The sequence below is a fragment of the Brienomyrus brachyistius genome, chromosome 3, assembly GCF_023856365.1.
Source record: "Brienomyrus brachyistius isolate T26 chromosome 3, BBRACH_0.4, whole genome shotgun sequence".
NCBI classification, from domain to species: Eukaryota; Metazoa; Chordata; class Actinopteri; order Osteoglossiformes; family Mormyridae; genus Brienomyrus; species Brienomyrus brachyistius.
Genome location: NC_064535.1, coordinates 3,637,178 through 3,657,228, shown reverse-complemented (window position 1 = coordinate 3,657,228; position 20,051 = coordinate 3,637,178). Strand labels below are relative to the sequence as shown.

Genomic DNA, 20,051 nt, shown 5'->3' with positions numbered 1-20,051 from the left:
TCCATGGATGCTCAAGCCCCTTATATAAAATGCCATAGTAAAAAAAAATTAAAAAAATAAATAAAATGTCATAGAATTTGCATATTGTCACACTGGATCGCGGGCAGAGCGGCGATCGTGCGGGCGAGCAGGCAGAAAACGGGCAGACAGGGCGTAATCAGGGCAAACAGGGGTTTATTCAGGGGATCCGGGACAGGGAACAGAAGACGCCGACTAACATCAATGACAGACAACGGGTTAGTACAAAACAGGAACTTAAATACATGGAACAAGGCAGCAGGAAACAAGACACGACTGGGCACGATCAGGAAATCACACGTGGGTAATTAGGGGGCGTGGCACACACGAGGAGCGGACGGAGCGGGTGTCACAGAACCCCCCCCCAAAGGCGCGCTACACCGGGCGCGCCCAGGAAGGGGGCGACGGACGGGACGAGGGAGAACAGGACCTGAAAGACAAGAGCAAAAATCAATGGGGAACCGGGAACAAGACAGACAGGCAAAACTGACACAGAGGCAGGAGCCAGGACAGGACACTACACAAGACAGGAAAGGCCGACAGACAGACCAGGAAGGGAGAAACAGCGGGAACAGGAGGAACAAAAGGACCAGGAGTGAACGAAGGGAACAGAGGAGGACGAGGAGCAGAGACGGGAGGAACAAATCGAGGGGGAGCAGAGACAGGCGGGACAAAGAAAGGGGAAGCAAACGAAGGAGGGACCAGGGCAGGAGAGAAGGGAGAGAAGGCGGGGGAACAAAAGGGAGCCCGTGGGAGCCCCAGCGGGCGACGGGCGGCAGCCGGAGGGGCCGCAGACGGCCGGGAGGCCGGAGCCGGAGGGGACCTCGGAGGGGCCGAGGAGACAGGGCGAGGGACCCGCGGAGGGGCCAGGGAGGGAGCAGGAGGGAGCACCAGGGAAGGGGACGAGGGAGTTGGAAGGGGCCAGGGCGAAGGCCCGGAGGAGGGGGGAGCCGCAGCAGGCGGCGACGTCCGGTGGAGGGCCGGAGGTAGGGGCCCCGCAGGCGACCGAGGAGCCGCCGTCGGGGAACCCCCAGGCGACCGACCAGGCACCGGAGGGGGGAGCGAGGCAGGGCGACGAGGCATCGGAGGGGGACCTGCAGGCGACAGCCGACCCGGAGGGCCAGGACCCGCAGGCGCCAACCGAGCCCCAGCGCAGGCGAGGCAGGGCGAGCCAGGGGGCAGGGCGGGCGGGACCCCAGCCCTACGTCTGTGTCCCCTTCCCCTGCGGGACACAGACAGGCCGACCCTAGGTCGGGGTCGACGCTGCCGGGGGCGAGGGACCAGGGGTCACAGGAGCGGGGCCAGGGACAGGAGCGGGGCCAGGGACAGGAGCGGGGCCAGGGACCGGAGCTGCAGCAGGCGGCTGCAGTGGGGGCGCCTGCCCGGGAGCTGCAGCAGGCGGCTGCAGTGGGGGCGCCTGCCCGGGAACTGGAGTGCGGTCAGGAACTGGAGCGCGGTCAGGAACTGGAGCTGGCTGCAGTGGGGGCGCCTGCCCGGGAGCTGCAGCTGGTGGCTGCAGTGGGGGCGCCTGCCCGGGAGCTGCAGCAGGCGGCTGCAGAGGGGGCGCCTCTGCAGGAACAGGAGCGCGGTGAGGAACAGGAGCGCGGTCAGGAACAGGAGCTTGCTGCAGTGGGGGCGCCTGCCCGGGAGCTGCAGGTTGCTGCAGTGGGGGCGCCTGCCCGGGAGCTGCAGGTTGCTGCAGTGGGGGCGCCTGCCCGGGAGCTGCAGGTTGCTGCAGTGGGGGCGCCTGCCCGGGAGCTGCAGGTTGCTGCAGTGGGGGCGCCTGCCCGGGAGCTGCAGCAGGCGAAGGGGGCGCCGGGACAGGAACAGGAGCGCGGTCAGGAACAGGAGCGCGGTCAGGAACAGGAGCGCGGTCAGGAACAGGAGCGCGGTCAGGAACAGGAGCTTGCTGCAGTGGGGGCGCCTGCCCGGGAGCTGCAGCAGGCGGCTGCAGAGGGGGCACCTCTGCAGGAACAGGAGCACGGTCAGGAACAGGAGCACGGTCAGGAACAGGAGCACGGTCAGGAACAGGAGCTTGCTGCAGTGGGGGCGCCTGCCCGGGAGCTGCAGGTTGCTGCAGTGGGGGCGCCTGCCCGGGAGCTGCAGCAGGCGAAGGGGGCGCCGGGACAGGAACAGGAGCGCGGTCAGGAACAGGAGCGCGGTCAGGAACAGGAGCTTGCTGCAGTGGGGGCACCTGCCCGGGAGCTGCAGCAGGCGGCTGCAGAGGGGGCGCCTCTGCAGGAACTGGAGCGCGGTCAGGGACTGGAGCGCGGTCAGGGACTGGAGCGCGGTCAGGGACTGGAGCGCGGTCAGGGACTGGAGCTGCTGGTGGCTGCAGAGGGGGCGCCTGCCCGGGAGCTGCAGCAGGCGGCTGCAGAGGGGGCGCCTGCCCGGGAGCTGCAGCAGGCGGCTGCAGAGGGGGCGCCTGCCCGGGAGCTGCAGCAGGCGGCTGCAGAGGGGGCGCCTGCCCGGGAGCTGCAGCAGGCGGCTGCAGAGGGGGCGCCTGCCCGGGAGCTGCAGCAGGCGGCTGCAGAGGGGGCTGTGCAGGCAGCGAAGGCGGCTGCGCAGGCGGCTGCACGGGAGCGGGGTCCGCCGGCAATGGCGGCTGCACGGGAGCGGGGTCCGCCGGCAATGGCGGCTGCACGGGAGCGGGGTCCGCCGGCAATGGCGGCTGCACGGGAGCGGGGTCCGCCGGCAATGGCGGCTGCACGGGAGCGGGGGTCCGCCGGCAACGGCGGCCGTTCAGACGGCGTAGCCGGGACCGGTGCTCTCCGGACAGGAAAAGCTGCCTGGGGAGACAGCTTAGCAGAGCTAGGGACCTTCCGGGCGATTGGGGAGACCTCCCGATCCTCCTCCGGGAGGGCCGCCGGGATGAGGGCACATGCCCTCAAGGCGATCGTCGGGGCGATCGCCGGTTCCTTCCGTCTCCTCCTCCGGCTTTTGGTAGCGGTGGGAGGTGAAGCTACGTTCGCCAATGCGGACGGCGGAAGGACGGGTCCCCGCTCGCAGGGAGCGACTGAGCGCTGGGTCCGGAGCTGAGCTATCCGCTGGAGACCCTTGCGCAGCCCCTCGGCCAAGCGGGCTTCCAGGTCGAGGGCTAGCTCCCCGAGGGTCCTCTCACACCAGCGGACAAGGCTCCACGCTGGACGATCCTCAGTGATACCGGGTTGGGATCTCCAGTACGCTACCTGTTCTCCGAGGCGGAAGTACTCCTCCTCGGAGATGTAAGCAGCCTTGTTGTGGTCTGTCATTCTGTCACACTGGATCGCGGGCAGAGCGGCGATCGTGCGGGCGAGCAGGCAGAAACGGGCAGACAGGGCGTAATCAGGGCAAACAGGGGTTTATTCAGGGGATCCGGGACAGGGAACAGAAGACGCCGACTAACATCAATGACAGACAACGGGTTAGTACAAAACAGGAACTTAAATACATGGAACAAGGCAGCAGGAAACAAGACACGACTGGGCACGATCAGGAAATCACACGTGGGTAATTAGGGGGCGTGGCACACACGAGGAGCGGACGGAGCGGGTGTCACACATATAACCGGTGCACATTCTCTTATATAAAACTTAAATAATCTCTAGATTACTTATAATACCCAAGTCAATGTAAATTGCTATTATTCCCTAAACAATACAGTATAACGACAAGAAACAATTGAGTACATGTTCAGCACAGACACAGGCTACAGCAGTCTGTCTACACGTCACTTCATTAGCTTGGGTTCAGTGTACTGCTCCATGCGCAGCAAATTTAAAGTCTGGTTTTTCAATTTTCCAGATTTTTCTTTCCCACGAAATATTTTCGATCCGCGGCTGGTTGAATCCGCGGAGGCAGAACCGGGGATACGGAGGACCGACTGTAATTGTTTTACCAAAAAATTATTAAATACCTATAAAATCTCACCAGTAGGTGGCAGCAACACAAAATAAAAAGCTTTGACTAACTTGTTAGCCCATAGAGTAGGGTCATGTTATCCATTTTTTCCCCTTTGTATCAGACACGTTTGTCCAAAGCGCCTTACAATAACGTGAAGGGTTACAATTCATATTCTCCCTAGGATTTGACCCCACGACTATATTGCTGTACATGTGGACCGAGTCGCTGACAGCTGCCCAGAATTGCTCAGAAGGTTGAGACAAACCTTCCATGCCAGCTCTTCCTTCTCCTTGCGGACTTCCTTGCGTACCCCCTCCCTAGCCAGGGTGAGCCTCTCCTGTTCGGCCAGCAGCTCTCTCTCCAGACGCTCCCGTTGCCTGGCCAGCTCACCACGCACCTGCTCACACTGCACCTGGGCCTGGGGGCAGACACACATGCTCACACTGCACCTGGGCCTGGGGGCAGACACACATGCTCACACTGCACCTGGGCCTGGGGGCAGACACACATGCTCACACTGCACCTGGGCCTGGGGGCAGACACACATGCTCACACTGCACCTGGGCCTGGGGGCAGACACACTGCTCACACTGCACCTGGGCCTGGGGGCAGACACACATGCTCACATGCAGTACAGCACATCACGTCAACTCCTACACACGCTCACTGCCAGCCAAGCCCCTGAGTGCTCAGCATCTCAGCTTTCTAAACACCTTATCGTTTTCTGGAAAAACACATAGAGAAAACTCTAATATTGATTCTCAATTTGGTCCATGGTCTTGGAAGAACTTGCTTCCAGTAGAGGAGTTGAATATCTGGATCAAAAATGATGCAGAAGGGCCAATTAAGGTTTTGTACAAACATGCTTTATGCTCACTACTGAAGAGCTCCCAGGAATAACAAACCATTTACAGTACATCTACATCCGGGTTTGGACTGTGGAACTGGAATGGACCCGACAGACAGGAGTCTCACCCTGGCTTTCTCCAAGCTGGCCTCCTCTGCCATCTCCACGGCCTGCTTCACCTGCTGGTAGGCGCTGTGTTCCCGCTGCTGCATCTCAGCGTATGTCGCTCGCAGCGAGGACAGTGCCCCCAGCAGCTCATCCCGCTCCCTGGAGGGGGGATATGGGCAATGCTCTCTTCAAGACCACAAATGGGTCTATACACCCCAACATCTACCTACTGGCTCAAATTAACGTGCATGCTCTCCGATCAGATAATTACACTAGGCTTTTAACCCCTGTGAAGTGAGAGTTACAATTAACTGAACCCGAGAGCAGTGAAGGGAAATTGTTTGAAACAGTATGATGCGTGGAAAGTCCAAACTGGATTTGCATTTGCTAACTTCAATTAAATCTATCGTCAAAGCTTTGTATTCGTTGACCGATCCCACAAACTGAAGTTCAAATTCTGTAACTAACTATGACACATCTTCTTGTTTGTTTGCTAATATTAGCCGTAGAAGAAACATTGAAGCTTCTGTTCTGAGCACTGAACTGCAGTCACATCTGATAATGCCATGGCTTGCTTAGCGGAAGCTCTAGGTCATTAAACATTTCTATGACTATTTCTTTTATAAATCTATTTCTGTCCATATTTACAGATAAAATGATAACTGGTATCAGACAGTGCCTGTTGACAGAAGGCGAACAGAATCAGCTCTGAGAAAAGGCCTTGCTGAAGCCCATTAAAAGCTGTAAAAACACAGAGAGCAGGCGGAGAGCGGATAGCTAAGCCCCGCAGGGAAGCTCACTTGGTGAGTCTCTCGACAGCCTGGGCATGGACGCTGCCATGTGCTTCCTGCTGGGCACACTGCAGGCACAGGCCGCCAACCCGCGGGCCGCCGCCAGCCGAGGATGCTGCTTCTTGCCTCCGGAGACGACCTTTCACCTCCTCTGTCTCCTTCTGAGAGGTCGTCAGCTCCCTCCTAGGACGGGGCCGGGCGGCACCAAGCCACTTTAACACCATGACAATCTCCTGCAGCGCACACACACATGTGCGCGCACACACATGGACGCACTCACTCACACAGGTTGCTTCCACACCAGTCCTTAGTGTTGCATTTAAAACATAACAGAGCAAGGCGAAACACCACAATAATTTTAAAACCCTAAATCCAGCTAACCTTTTATATAAACTTTGTGCCTATTTCCAGAAAAAAAAAATGAAAAATGTCATTTAGAGAGATGCTCAGGGCAACATCAGCAGAGACGAGTGACTTGGTGCCCAGGGCAACATGAGCAGAGACGAGGGAGCACGTACCTTAGGGACAGCACCTGTGTCTCCAAAGCCTGCGTCTGTGCCTGATACAGCAGCTTAAGCTGTGCCTAGCGGGTACAGGATGGCCAGTGATGACAGTGGACATGTTCCTGACATTCACAGCACACGTGGAGAATGTGAGCTCCCTGTGAGCAACGCTATCCAGCCAAGGCTGTGACAGTGCATTTACTCATGGGGACTAACTTACATGTGTGGAGAGTGGTGGCTTAATGGTTTGGGAAACGCGCTTGCAATTGAAAGATCGCAGGTTCGAATCCCCGACCAGCAACGCACCACTGAGGTACGCTGAGTAAGGTACTTGAATTAGCTGCCCTCTGCTATGTCATATTAGCCCTATGGGCTAAATGCAGAGAACACATTTCATTGTCATGTTGACAATTAATCATTAAATTATAATGTTAGAACAATCCCTACATCCCTCAGTGATACAGCATTCATGTATTATACTACCATCCATCCATATTTATATGCAGTTATATGAGTTACTTAATGGTGTACAAGTTTATGCTCTTTTGTCGCAGGTGTTGATATAGAGCAAACCACAATCAGCAAATGGCTTTTGTCTCCTTTGTTGACGTATATTCTTTCGTATCTTTGCTTTAGGGTGACGTGGTGGCGCAGTGGTTACTGCTGCTGCATCACAGCAAGAAGGTCCTGGGTTCGGTCCCAGGTCCATTCTGTGTGGAGTTCGCATGCTCTCCCTGCGTTCGCGTGGGTTTCCGCCGGGGGCTCCGGTTTCCTCCCACGATCCAAAAGCATGCAGGCCAGGCTGACTGGTGAGCCTAAATTGGCCCTATGAGTGTGTGTGCCCTCTGGTGTATTGGCAACCCAGGGTCAGTGCCTGCCTGTTCCCCAGGATGGGCTCCGGTCCCCCCCCTTGCAACCCTAGTTGGGGTTAAGCAGTTAATGGATGGATCTTTGCTCAATCTATTGCATTTTTCCCAAATATATAATGATTTTGAACAACAGCAAGAATTAACAGAGAATAAAGTAAGATTACGCAAGAAATGTATGGAAAGTACATCTCAGAACTGGGATGAAAAGGGAGGTAAAAAAAACAGGTTTGATGGCATCAAGGACAGATGGGCTCATCTCACAAACCAGTTCATTCTGCCATTTGTTAGTATCCAGTTGCTGGGCCACTGTTGCAGCAGCCTGCACTCCGCATTGAGCCCTGTCTGCTTTGGGAGTACTGCCCATCGGTTCCGGACCATCCGTCTGCAACAGAGAGAGTGCAGTCAGGCCTTCCCAGCCACACCAGCAAACCCATTCTGAGCATGTCTTCCTCTGCCCAACTTTTGCTGGATGTTTGCGGGAGCACATGGCGGTGGCACGCGACAGCAAATCACCGTGGCCTCCAGGATGGTGTAGTCCTTCAGCGTCTCCTCCACCGCCTTGGACTTCAGCTCTCTGTGCAGTTTCTCATTCTCCAAGACAACCACCCTGATCCTCTGCTTCATCCCCACAAGCTCCTCCTGAAAACAAACAAAGACAGACAGACACGATGGCATGCCTGCTTTGAATGGGACTTCCCAGAGGGTCTCAGTTTAATGTGAATAGTGAATTTAACACCTCTCTCTCCAAAAAAAAGACTAGTACAACAAAAGATTCTGCTCTGATATCAGGAGTTACTACTTTTCATCACAATAGGATGAATTCTACAAATACACACATAGAATTACACGACAATGGCAATACGCTGGCCAGCAGAAGCTATGCCTAAGGCCCGTCACCTGGCATCCTCACATTTTATACATCACTGTCTAACATCTCATTGGCTGAAAGTGACAGAGGCTCAGTTGTGCCACCATGCCACACCCTCCACACTCAGACCTTGCAGAACTTGACTTCGGCCTCCAGGTGCCGGATGTACTCGGACTGATTCTGGAGGATAGGTACCAGATCCTGAACGGCGGGTACGCAGGCATCATCGAAGGACTTCTGCTGACCGGAGGAAGGCTGCAGCTGCTGACATGACGCACAGTTATCAATAATTTACAGGAAACACCGAGACCAGAACACATTGACACAAAAACTAATTTTACAACACAAAATCTACCAATGCAGATCTGAACAGAAATACAGCGGGCCAAGGTTGTCTGTGCATAGTGTGTAAAACAATTCTTCAGCCAAAATGGCACATCGACGGGTGAACTTCCCCTTTGATTAACAGGTGAACTTCCCCTTTAAATATCCCCTTTCAGTTGTCACTGGAGATGTGCTTGTACAAACCAGTGTGCTGGTGTGGGTTCAGTACCTCAGACACGGGCTTCCCCTTCAATGTGCTGTGCAGGTTTGTTTCTTTCTCCTGCTTTAACAGTAATGATCTCAGCTGATTGACTGTAACAAACAGAGAGGCTTGCATTTATACCCAATGGGCATGAACAGAAAACCTTCAGCACACCCCAACAGTTATCTTCATCAGCTTAGCTAACCAAAGGGTAACCAACTTGTACTCTTTCTTAGCTAATAGAAAAATACCAGAAGATTTTTGCTTTAAAAATTATTGGAAGTTTCCAGAATGGCAATAAGAATTCTTCTTTCTGTCAAGAGCACGTAACAAAATACAGAGGCAGTTTACAGTAGCTGAGACTGGGGACCTGCATCACTATGCTGCAGCTGGTGCCAGGAGTCTTCTCCCTGAATGCTGTCTGTCTGCTGGCCGCCCCCCGCATCCATACTTTCTGCTTCAGAGCTGGGATCCCCGAGTACGTCAGTCAGTTGCAGGATGCTGCGGTTAGCCCTTTCTGAAAGGCAGAGTGCATGGACGGTACGCGCTGAGCCATAAACGCACATTCAGCGGCTGGTTAGGCACGCTAACCTTACCGGTTTAGTAGTTATTCCTTTAAAAGTATTAAACGACTGCAAGACCCATAAAGTTACTGTTGGAAACTGCATGTAAAATACCCATCATGGACATTAAAGCTGAAACCAGTGTAATGTAGAATTTAATCAATTGTGTACAATGGTGTGATTTACCCACCTGCACATCAGCTGGTACGGTATAGCTGGCAGCAAACCCAAGCCAACACACTAAGTAAACTTTAATATAGTAACGCAAGGCGGCTTTGCAGTCACTAAAGGCCACACGAACCCGGAATTAGACTGGAACCTTAAAATGATTCATTCGCATTCACTTTCCAAGTTATCTGGCTAGTTATTCATACGTCTTATTATCAATATGGAAACTTGCTAGCTAAACATGCTGCTGCTACTACTACTATTTAGAAGCTTACAGAGACGTGTCGTTGGACTTGCTTTCCCAAAATAATGCAAATGTAATATTTATGTGTCAAGCTAATTAATGACCTGCTGTTCAGTTAAGTTGTGTAAATAAAATAAAACTGTCACCTAAACAGTAACGACAGTAAGAAATATAAACCAGATAACATGACAGGTGCTAGCTAGTCCAACTAATATCCACTTTAACCTGTTACCTACCTCTCAGCTTTTTCTGATATTCTCCAAATTCTTCCTCGTCCGAGTCCGACAGCGACTTCATTGAATACCACAGGGCTCTACTGGTAAAAGTAAAAAGAAAAATTGAAAATATTTTTTAAATTTCAATATTACCGTTATGAGACGTGAACTTCCAGACGCAAATTTAATTTCGGTAACAAATTTAAACCGTACAGTAGAGAATCCGACAAATGAGTATTAAAGCGTACACACCCGTTAGTACTGAGGGAGTATGGAAAATGTAGTTGTTGGGTGAATACTCAAGCTATGTTTCTGTTGGCAACGGAAACCCAAAAATAACTACAAGGCCCACAATTCAATTAGTTGCTAAGACGATATGGCGAGGACGTAACTGCCGCCTCTCAGCCGTTGCCAGGACCACCATACCAAAGCGCGCGTCCTGTATTCAGTCAGTCGATAACAAAGTGGTCCCGCCGCTTCCTGTCAAATAGAGTTCGATTATTGGGTTAAATGACAAAGTGTCTTGCAAAGTTGCCCACTCCTCTTACCAATAGGGTAGTGCTCATGTCAATCACAATTTTATGACCACGCCCACCGGATCGTGTTGGAACTGTGGACGTTTATTGCATTATGCGGCTTGCTCTCCAGCGCCGCTATGTGCAAGGAATAATGTTATTGCCGAGCAACCGATATCGATAGCAGACCAACGAACACAAGGATTGGGCTGGGCTCTGGACAGCATTGTATAGCTACAGAGCTACGTTGGATACAAATAACAGAATTTCTGGCTTGCTGCACAATCAGCATAATAATTAGGAAAAAGGGGTAAGTGAAAATTATTTTTTCTGGATCGGAGATTTATTGCCATCCGGACTTAATATGGCTGGACAATAAATATAAGGAATAGACTCGCATAATTTTATGAGTGATGCAGAGGTTCGCATTAACGGTTTCCAGTTTGGCACCGTCTATCCGGCCGGCCCTATCAAATGGCCATTTTACCAGATCTGCGCAACAATACGTCGTTTGTTGTCCTATATTACGGCTTATTTATGTGCGATTTTTTTTTCAGCAATTTCTTCATCTAAGCCTGTTCTGAAAACCACATTTGATACCGTATTTTCTACTAGATGTAAACAATGGTCTGCCTCCATAATGTAGACCCCGGTACTGCTATAGTCACATTACCCTTTGTACAGTCAATTCTTGGTCGTCATAAATTTATACCAGAAAAGGGGAAATTTAACAATCGCGTTAAAATTTGGATATTTTTGGCAATGCACCAAAATACTATGAAATCTTCTCCTTAACAGCAGTAGTATTTTTCTTTGATTCTTGTTATATATAAAACCTTGAAGCTGCTATTAATTGTGCAATTAATGATGTCTGTAAGACGTAATGAGCTTTTTATTGGAAGTGGCAGCACTGAAAACAGGACTAGAGTCGGGCGCCCATGCTTGCGGCGAGTATAGAAAATCGGATTTTTTTTCAGTAGTTTCGGCAGAAAAAAATGAAATATTGCATTTAAAGAATTGTGCCTGAATAGACGTAGGTTTTTGTTTTGATGGGCAGCCGTATGTCGCTTTGAATTCGTCCGCTGCTCCGCTTGCTGCTCCGGGATCTTGGGTGTTAATGCCTGGTGAATAACTGTGCGATTAGAGCGCTTTCCGACTGAATCTGCGGATATTATTGCCCGGGAAGCCGGCGCCCCTCCGCCCAGACTGCGAGGAGACCAGATCCGAGCTCGAAACTACGCGTCCTGGGGGAATTTCCTGTTCTCTCACAATTCTGAAATATTTTAATACTTTAATATTTGCGCTATGATTTAAAGAAAAAAAACCCTTATTGGATAAAACGAAGCCAGAAATTCTGTCAGAATTTTTCACAAATAGGCTGAACGTTATTTTGCTAGTCCGAAAACGGTGTTCTGGTTTTGCCCTAACATCTGAAATCACAGCAGCATTATTTTCCCTGATCTGCCTACTGTGATATATTCCTTATTGTCCTAAACTGTTAGCCCTGTCAGACATCCTTTGAATAATATCCCTGCCGTTTAGGGTGTATTATTATTTAATCAGCTGGATGTAGGACGCTTGGTGTAAGTTAGATTAATGGTACAATATAGGTCAGTGTGACATGTAATACAATTAAAACGTGTTCCGTCGTAGGCGCGTGCAGCCAAACATTGCATTCGCGCAGAGGCGTTATTTCCCGTGTCCATGTGCTTCGCCATGCCGCACAGTAAATTTGCGAAAGCTGAAAGTTGGGAACTGGCCCGCTGGTAAGCAGCTCAAATGGATGTTTGCTCTTATGGGACTGGTGCCTGGTGCTGGTAGCAGGACACAGATAAAGGGGCCCTTTTCTTTTGAGGCGGGGAGCCTCTTCCTCTCCCCCGGGGGTCAAGCTGGCACAACCAGCCCAGACCGAAGTACTCACCCATGAACATGTATTTGAAGTCCCACCGGAAAACAGGTAATCAAGCACTCTGGGTTGCTATGGATGACACATGATAATGTCTAAGAGTGGATGTGTGCTTTGATTCGTTGATAGTGGGTTTAGATCAGATGTTTATGCAGACTTGGCTGTCAGATTGACGGTTTCCTGTGGTGAGGTCGTTGGTTCAGATGCGGTGATTGGCGTGTTTGCTGGAAGCCTCACCACAGGCACTGACAAGGGGGCGGTTTATGGATTTTGAGTAGACATTGGTGAAGTTTCTGGAAATGGCCATTAAGCATGGACATCCACGGCAGAGGAGGTTCAAACTTCTCAAAATCTGTGCTGATCAGTCAGGCACATTTAGCTTTGAAGAACCTGACAGTCTGATGCAGGCGCATGAATAGTGAGATAGGTGAAGCAGCAAGGCATTCTGGGAATTGCAACGATGTCATTTTTTCTTGACCTAAGGAAGACTCTTGGGTTCTTTTTTATTATCAGAAGTGAGTTACTGCTGGGGAACACTGGAAGGAAACCAGTCTCAAATCACTGTGCATGCGACAAAGGTGGTTGCAACATTAACTTACTCTACATCATATAGCACTTATGTGGATAAGACATGGAAATAGAGGGTATGCAGTCGCTTTTCAGGGCGGTATCTTGTCCCTGTAATGGATTCCCTTTGATTGCACACAAATATATTGTCTACCGTGTGCAGAACCCAAAACTTCATAATATGCATGTTCTTATACTTTACATGTGCACTAATTGTGTTCAGCACGAATGTGTGAATGGAGCTGGTAAAATGTGCAGACCATTCTTTGATATGCGATCCTGTTTGTGTGTTCCAAGAAACCGTATGGCTGGCAACTCCGCATGTATACAGACTCAGTTTATTCATCTTTGCTGTTCTTCAGCTTAAATTACGGAGCCCTCAAAAAACATGCTTCAGACGGAGACACCAGCGGGTGCCTTAGTACTTTCTCCAAGAACTGCCACGTCAGATGGCCACGATCCGAATATGTTGTGTCGTGTCTCATCTGTTGTAGGGCATGTCATTAGGCTTCGGTAAAATTGCTGTCGGCTGCATGTCTTTCGGGGTTTAAGCTGCTTGACCATTTCATCGTATTCTCTTAGCCCTGCCGAGCTGCATTTCCGCGTTCTTACAGCTGAGGTTTGAATAGCTTTAAAAAAACGCCCAAAGACTAAAATTAATTATACTGCATAGAAGCCATGTTCACCATCCTGTTGTTGTGTGGATAGATGTGAAGCGTAATTTATTTATGGTTTATCTCCCTGAGATTTGTACAGCTTGACTATTGACGGAAAGCTTAGAAACGGCAGGCCATCAGCGATAGACTTGTATCCCCACGTGGCGCTAAGCGTGTCACACTGCTAACGCCATTCATCACATCGTCGTTTTGATAGTGGCTGTCAAGCGCGACTTCATGTCCACTTTAGAGTCGTCCACCGGCGTGGCAGTATGTCTGGCATTCAGCTGCTGTGACAGCTCAGTGTAGCCATTTTTGGGGCGGCGGTTACAGCCTGATTTCTCCAGTAACCTCGGTTCCCCTCAAATGACCTACATTGGTCATGTTGGATCTTTCCACGTTGCAGGAATCTCTGAATGTTAAGGAGACGGTTCACTGAAGCTGCAGGAAAAAGGATGGGTGGGACTAATTGTGTTCTGCCAATCCTTGGTTTAGTTTCCCGTTGCTTAACTTCTTATTGATTCCTTTTTTTAATATACTGGGCAGTCATTGGCTACTCTACAGTTGGTCACACCCATTGTGTTTCGAGGCCCATTTTTCCTGTTGGTTAATTGATGTAAATTCCTGATACAAGAACAGCCACAACATAAGGTTAAAGCACCTGGCTGAAAGCATGGTTACTTAGGTCAGCATTCCCCCTACTGGCTCCCGCTTTATATTCGGAGAATCACTGGAGTAGCAGTAAAATGTTTCTGCTTCACCTGAGTGTTATCGGGAACTGTGATGCTATTGGAGAACCCGCAGGTGGCCTCCTGTTGGCGTCCATATCCAGCCTGTAATTGATGACCCTTGAACACCCAGGACTCCTGAGCTATGAGATTTTGTCAGCTTCGGTCCATTTATAACTTGACTGCATGCTAAGTGGATTTTCCATTTTCCCCAAACCCTCAGAAGATTCCTGCTGGTTCCATTGCGGGCTTTTGGCTGAGCTCGGCTGCTTTTGTTGGGCTAAGTATGATTCATTCATTCGATAGCATTTCTGAATAGACACCACCATAAAAGCTTCCTGCTGGATTTAAATATTAGTCTTATTTGTTATATATTTATTACTATATAAGACATAACGATATTTTTTGCATCATTTTGAAATTGGGTATTTATGTGAATGAATATCTATTTTGAACTTGACACTGGTGTGATTATAAGATATTATTATCATGCTGGTAATATAAGATTTCATTCAAGTGTTAATGAGTTTATAAAAAAAAAAATGCAATGTCAGTGCTTGCTTATCTGTATTGCAACTGCTCTAAACTGGAATATGTTCATACGGGAGTCTGCTTGCAGGAGAGTCTGGAGCTCTGGGGAGCTGGCTGGTCTGAAAGGATCGGTCTGAATCTCAGCTGGGTGACAGGGCTTGTGGGAGGAACACTGCCGCATTCAGACGTCAGGAAGCCCGCTGGGTGAATAATGGAGGAGGCCAGCATTGCAAATCCCGGTGGCGTTTCACGCCTTCCTGTTCTCAGGAGCCGTCCGCGTCAACGGGGAATTCCAGAATCCGGCTCTGCCGCTACTGACTGAGAGCGACCAGCATAGAGACTTGCTCGAGATACCCCAGAAATTAAGCCTGGACTCTGTAGTGATTTCAGGAACCATGGAGTCTTTGCCATAATGGCCAGTCTCTGATTCGCTTATCCGCCCTGTGCTGTTGTGCATTAGTGAATGAATGTCTCTCTTAATCAATCCCTAGATGCTGAGAAAATGCTCCTTGAAGTGATTATACTAAAGTTAGACTGTATGTAAATGTAGTTTAAACAGTGTAGAGTAGTGGAATATGAAGCGAACAAAATGGCATTAAGTCTGGAGTTAGGCAGTCGGATGTTGCTGGATTTTGATTTCCTCAGATCATCCTCCCTTTGACAGGTGTGAGAGGCCAGCCGTGCCGAGTTTGCTTTTAATTGCTTGTCATTCTGTTATTTTGCAAAGCGTAAATTACGTGATAGCTGGTCTACAGCGCTTTCATGTGGGTCCCTGTCATGCTCCGTCCGCTTTTCTGTTTTTTTCCTTTAAGAAATTATTCCCCACCAATGGAATCTTTTTATTTTCTCCATAACAACTTTGACCTCTGATTTAGAGGTGCTAAATTTATCCCATAAAGTTTTTTTTTTTTTTTTACATGGTTTTGGACAACCTCAAAATGACTGGATTCAGTAACTGCTGATTTATGATATCCTGCACATATCATCCTAATGTACATGTATTGCTGTTTTGATATGATAACAGATCTGGCACAAATGCATATCAATAATTGATGTGCATATTATGTCTTTAATTGGCATAAGCGTTTAGCTAATGCATACGTTGCTGTTACTGGTGATGTTGCATCAGTGATGCATTTTCAGGGTCTAACCCAGGGTGTGTTTGTTTTTTTTAAACATGCTCCTCTCGTTTTGACGGAGACCATATGGTGCTCTTTCCATCCTTCGCTCTTTTCCGTTTCTCTTGTTTCCCTGCTGGCTTCCCAAAATGTTCCGCTGAACTGAAATGCGAGGGAGGTCTACTGACCTTGCAGAAAGCACTTATGCCGAGTCGACTCCGTGTCGGCTGCATGTCCGTCGTTTCGGACAAACGAATGAAGCCGATCAAATGTATTTCGCATCTTTTAGTATGACATGAATGCAGATTTTCCAGCGGCTTACGGCAAGTTCCAAACGACATTAACCAGGAAGCAGACACCATACGCATGTATAAAATGCTGTCTCTGCTTTCCTTTGTTATTGTTGTCAAGCTAATCAGAAAGCGCAGCCTGTGACCGTTATTGATTTTTCTTCCTGACCATGAAAGACATTATCGCTGCCCCTTTCATTTACCAAATCTAGGCATCGAAATAACCTTACCACAAGTTAGCCATTTCTGTTATTTTTTTATAAAAAAAAAAAAATCTGCCCATTTTATCCAAGTTTTGTTTTTTTATTTCATGACTGTGTGATTGATAGCTGGATTTTTCCATCTTCTGATGTATTTTAAAGCTCCATTGAATAAGAGTAAACAATCAGAACGAGATTTGCATGCTCTGAATGCACGCTGTAAGTGTTAAAATGCAGGACTGCATTGCAGGAATGATTCACATTGTCCCCTAGCAGCAGTGGGACTCCTTACTGAAACACATTTATATACGTCTAAACTGTTTGCTTTGGTAATAAACTTACAATTATAGAAATAACAGTAGTCACAGTTGTGCTTAAGATGGAGAAAAAATAATCAAGATAAATGGTGCTTCTTTAAGAGCGAGTGTACTACCTGGACACAGGGAGATGATACACTGTGTAGAATCATCACCCCAACCCACGTTTGTTATGATGATGACAGCTTCATGTTAGCTCTCACTCTGTATCACACACACACACACACACACACACACACCACCACCAGACCTTGGTATTGTTTAGATATGATCAATTCCAAATCTGATCCTGCTCCAGTTCTTACTGATTCATAGTTCCAATTATAATATGATAAAGTCTAAATGTTTCTATAACAAGCCACTACATTTATTCTCTTCAGAGTTCAACTTCAACTTTTACAGCAAAGGTTGCTTGAAGCCTTTATGATATTTTGTAAAAACAAAAACAAGGTTTTTCGCGATCAAATAAATAACCACTCTGAATATTGGATGTCACTTTACCACTGATGTCAGTAATGCTTAGCATTTTTGTTTAATCAGCCTAAACTGGATAGTACACGGGTTATTATTTGGTAAACGGTAAATAAGTTGGGCTTTATTCATAAAACAGCTGAATACCATGATTTACATAAAGCTAAAGCTAACAATGGCTGAATGAATAATACCCATTTAAACCACGGTAATTAAACTTTTGGCTTAAACGTTTTTATATATATAAAGATTGGCCTTTCGGTTTAACGGCAGACAATTTCCATACTAATGCCTTGCTTACAGTCTTAGCAAGGGAGTATTTTTGAATTTAAGACGGTGGCTTGAGTCACACAGTGTCAGAAAAAAGCTGTACAGTCCTGGGACATCATTGTCCCCCAAGGTACACTAACCTTCGCAAAATGCAACGAAATGGTCACAGTCTGGATCATTGAAATGCTGAAATATGTAACAATGTGACCCTGGCATATTAAAATGTTGCAAGAAGGCTGTGGTTAGGACTTGGCACGTTTGTAGCATTGCTGAAATGAGCCAGCCAAATGTTTTGAAAATTTCTGGGCTAAAGGAGTGCTTTCAGAGAATGGGAATTATATTCTTTGGAAAATAGTTGTCAGGTGGTTTAATTATGTTTTTTGTTTTGCTTTCCACAGTGGTATTGACATTTTTATACCCATTTTTGTTGTGCATATCAGAAAATTGTTGCCAGAATTTAACAAAAAGCTTAGAATTGTACTGTATTTATATGCCATATTTATTTTCAAGACCAAAACTACTCTCTTATTGTAGATGAATTAGATAGAGAGTATCCCAAAACTACTCTCTTATTGCAGATGAATTAGGATTTTAACAATGGGGCCATTGTGTTGGCCAGGCACAAGCGTTGACTTCAGAAATCTTCTGAAGATCTTGCAAACGGAAGTGTCCGTCCTTCGTTTCCTCCTCAGTTTTCCGGGCTGACCTCCTGTACCCTGCCGGTAGCAGGGCAGTTCGTGGGCTTACTGAAGGGATGCTTTCTCCAGGCTGTCAGAAACCCTGTTATGTCAGTGCCTCGCTGTTCTGAGATGCTACGAAAATACCCACAATTGCCATAGAAGCCCATACATGGAGACGTCTTGGAAGCGCTGGACAGGGCCGCCATTAAGCTCAGGCTTGCTGCATTGATTTTGTGTTTTTTTTTTTTTTTTTTTTTGCAGTAGATAGAACAGTAATGGACAATGGATTTGATCAATGTCTGGATGAAAAAGACTGGAAAATAGATCTTCTTGGTACAAATGTAAAACCAGATCCTAAAGAAGTGGGGCTTCTCCATCCTGCTTTTACCTATAATCATTCTCTGCAGCTCTACAGGGCTGAAGCCCAGACGCCTGATGTTGTCGTAATAATAAGCCGCTCCGCAGAGTGACACTTTGTGTATAATGGGACAAATGGAGCAGCTAGATAATGTGGAAGGCATCTGAGCAGATACATCCTACTAGTATATCATCTCCCAGACAAGTAGGGGATTTCAGTGGGGGAGCAGTGATCACCCTTCACCGACTGAGAAATTTTGTGCGATTTCATCCTTGTTTTGGAAAGGATTAGGGGACTTTCCTGTTTTTCAGCTTTGTCTGAGGCTTATGTTTTTTGAAGCAATGATGCTGTGGATTTATCGTGGCCCTGTGCAACCTCAGGCTCTCGCTTTCCTGATAGTGCTGCACTGATGCTGGTTCCATGCCTGCTGATATGTAGAACGTTCCGGATGGAGCGGTCAGTTTCTTTAAGCGCTTTGGAAAAGCCAGCAGCTGTCTGGAAGGGTTGGCAGTTTTCGAACAGCTAGACGTTTTTATTTTCGGTGTTGCGTGACCCCCTCCTTCTGTCCCAGATATCCCATAATATGCTTGACGGAGGCTGCGTCGGACTGTGATGAGGTAATGTGAAGGAGGCGAGTGCTTAACAGCTGTTGCATCATCTGGGAGGCTTTCCATGCCGATGGGGCCACCGCCTCTCCACTGACACACATGGAGAAGCCATTACTGCCACGCTGAGGGACTGGCTTCCAAGCAACACCCATGTCTCCTCCCAGGAACATCCAGCATCAGACCAGGGGAGGGAGGGAGGAGGGGAAAGAGTCTGATTGGTCGAGATCCTTTGCCTTGTGTCCTCTTACAGGAAGGGAAGGTATTTGACCTACATGTTTTGTTGAATGACCTTATCGCCTTCCTCGCGGGGTCCTCTATCTGGGGCACAGATTCTGGCACACTGTCTGACTTTTTAAATAAAGAGAGACCCCCCCCCCCTTGGTTACCTCTACACATAAGTCTACTGGCTTGCCAGATGCACTTCCCTAATTGACAAATAAGTGTTTGTTGCAAGTAGACTTGATCTGAAACAGCTCCATACCCAAAAAGACACGATTTTCTGAGTAATGCTTCCACTCTTACAAATCAGTTGACCACAGTTTTATCACATGCACAGTTATACTCTGTCCAATGTGCAGTGAAATCACAGCCTCAGCACTGTGAAGCATTTGACATTAAACAATAATCACTAATATCCATAGTGTGCAATTGGCAGTAAAGCAGTAAGTGGTAATGCAAAGGCTCCCCGACCGATGCAGCTAGAATCTGCTGCTAACAAAGGTACTCAAGGCTTCAAGGAAGTGTGCTGGAAACCTCCATCTTCTGAAGCATGGGGGTGTCTGAATGCTGTCATGGAAGGTGTCAGCTGATATGACGACTCCTAACCCATCATGGACCTTGCATCAGTCTCTAATAGCCACAAGGCCATTGGAGAGGAACCAGGCTCCACTTGTGATGTACTCAGTCCCGCTCACAATGGAAAGCGCCTGTACTTTAAAATGCTTTAGATTATTCTCTGTCTGAATAACCTAAACTAGCAAAGGTGCAAAATGCTGAACATGTTTCTCTGCATTTCTTCCAATGTATATTTGGATTAAATTGTCTGACCGAAAAAAAAATGAGTAGTTCAGATTTAATTTTCATCATTACTTAAGCGGCCAAACGCAGTACCTGTTTTAGCCAGTGTGTGTGTTTACTCAGCACACAGGATGTTTGTGTTCTTACAGAAAATCCTCATTTCAGCAATTTCTTCCACCTGAGCATAATGGAATATTGATTTTAGATTTTTTTTTCT

At 48.3% G+C, this 20,051-nt stretch overlaps 2 protein-coding genes across 25 annotated transcripts in view; one reads left to right on the top strand and one right to left on the bottom strand.

Moving 5' to 3' along the window:
• Positions 1-9,962, bottom strand: part of sdccag8 (SHH signaling and ciliogenesis regulator sdccag8) — a 39,778-nt gene extending 29,816 nt beyond the window's left edge. For 2 of the 7 annotated variants that reach the window (XM_049009220.1, XM_049009226.1), the window contains exons 1-10: positions 9,624-9,809; positions 8,783-8,929; positions 8,440-8,522; positions 8,016-8,150; positions 7,532-7,657; positions 7,284-7,400; positions 6,165-6,229; positions 5,656-5,829; positions 4,876-5,014; positions 4,166-4,318 (exon numbers count right to left, since the gene is read on the bottom strand). In XM_049009220.1, the coding sequence (XP_048865177.1) occupies positions 4,166-4,318; positions 4,876-5,014; positions 5,656-5,829; positions 6,165-6,229; positions 7,284-7,400; positions 7,532-7,657; positions 8,016-8,150; positions 8,440-8,522; positions 8,783-8,929; positions 9,624-9,684 (1,200 nt within the window). In that variant the 5' untranslated portion in view covers positions 9,685-9,809. The other 5 variants (XM_049009221.1, XM_049009224.1, XM_049009223.1 and 2 more) reach the window with 5 other exon arrangements.
• A 66-nt stretch (positions 9,963-10,028) lies between these two features.
• Positions 10,029-20,051, top strand: part of LOC125739282 (centrosomal protein of 170 kDa-like) — a 48,807-nt gene continuing 38,784 nt past the window's right edge. For 9 of the 18 annotated variants that reach the window (XM_049009211.1, XM_049009213.1, XM_049009206.1 and 6 more), the window contains exon 1: positions 10,030-10,427. The gene's annotated coding sequence lies outside the window, so the exon portion shown is untranslated. Of the gene's footprint in view, positions 10,428-20,051 lie in introns of all 18 variants that reach the window. The other 9 variants (XM_049009210.1, XM_049009203.1, XM_049009199.1 and 6 more) reach the window with 2 other exon arrangements.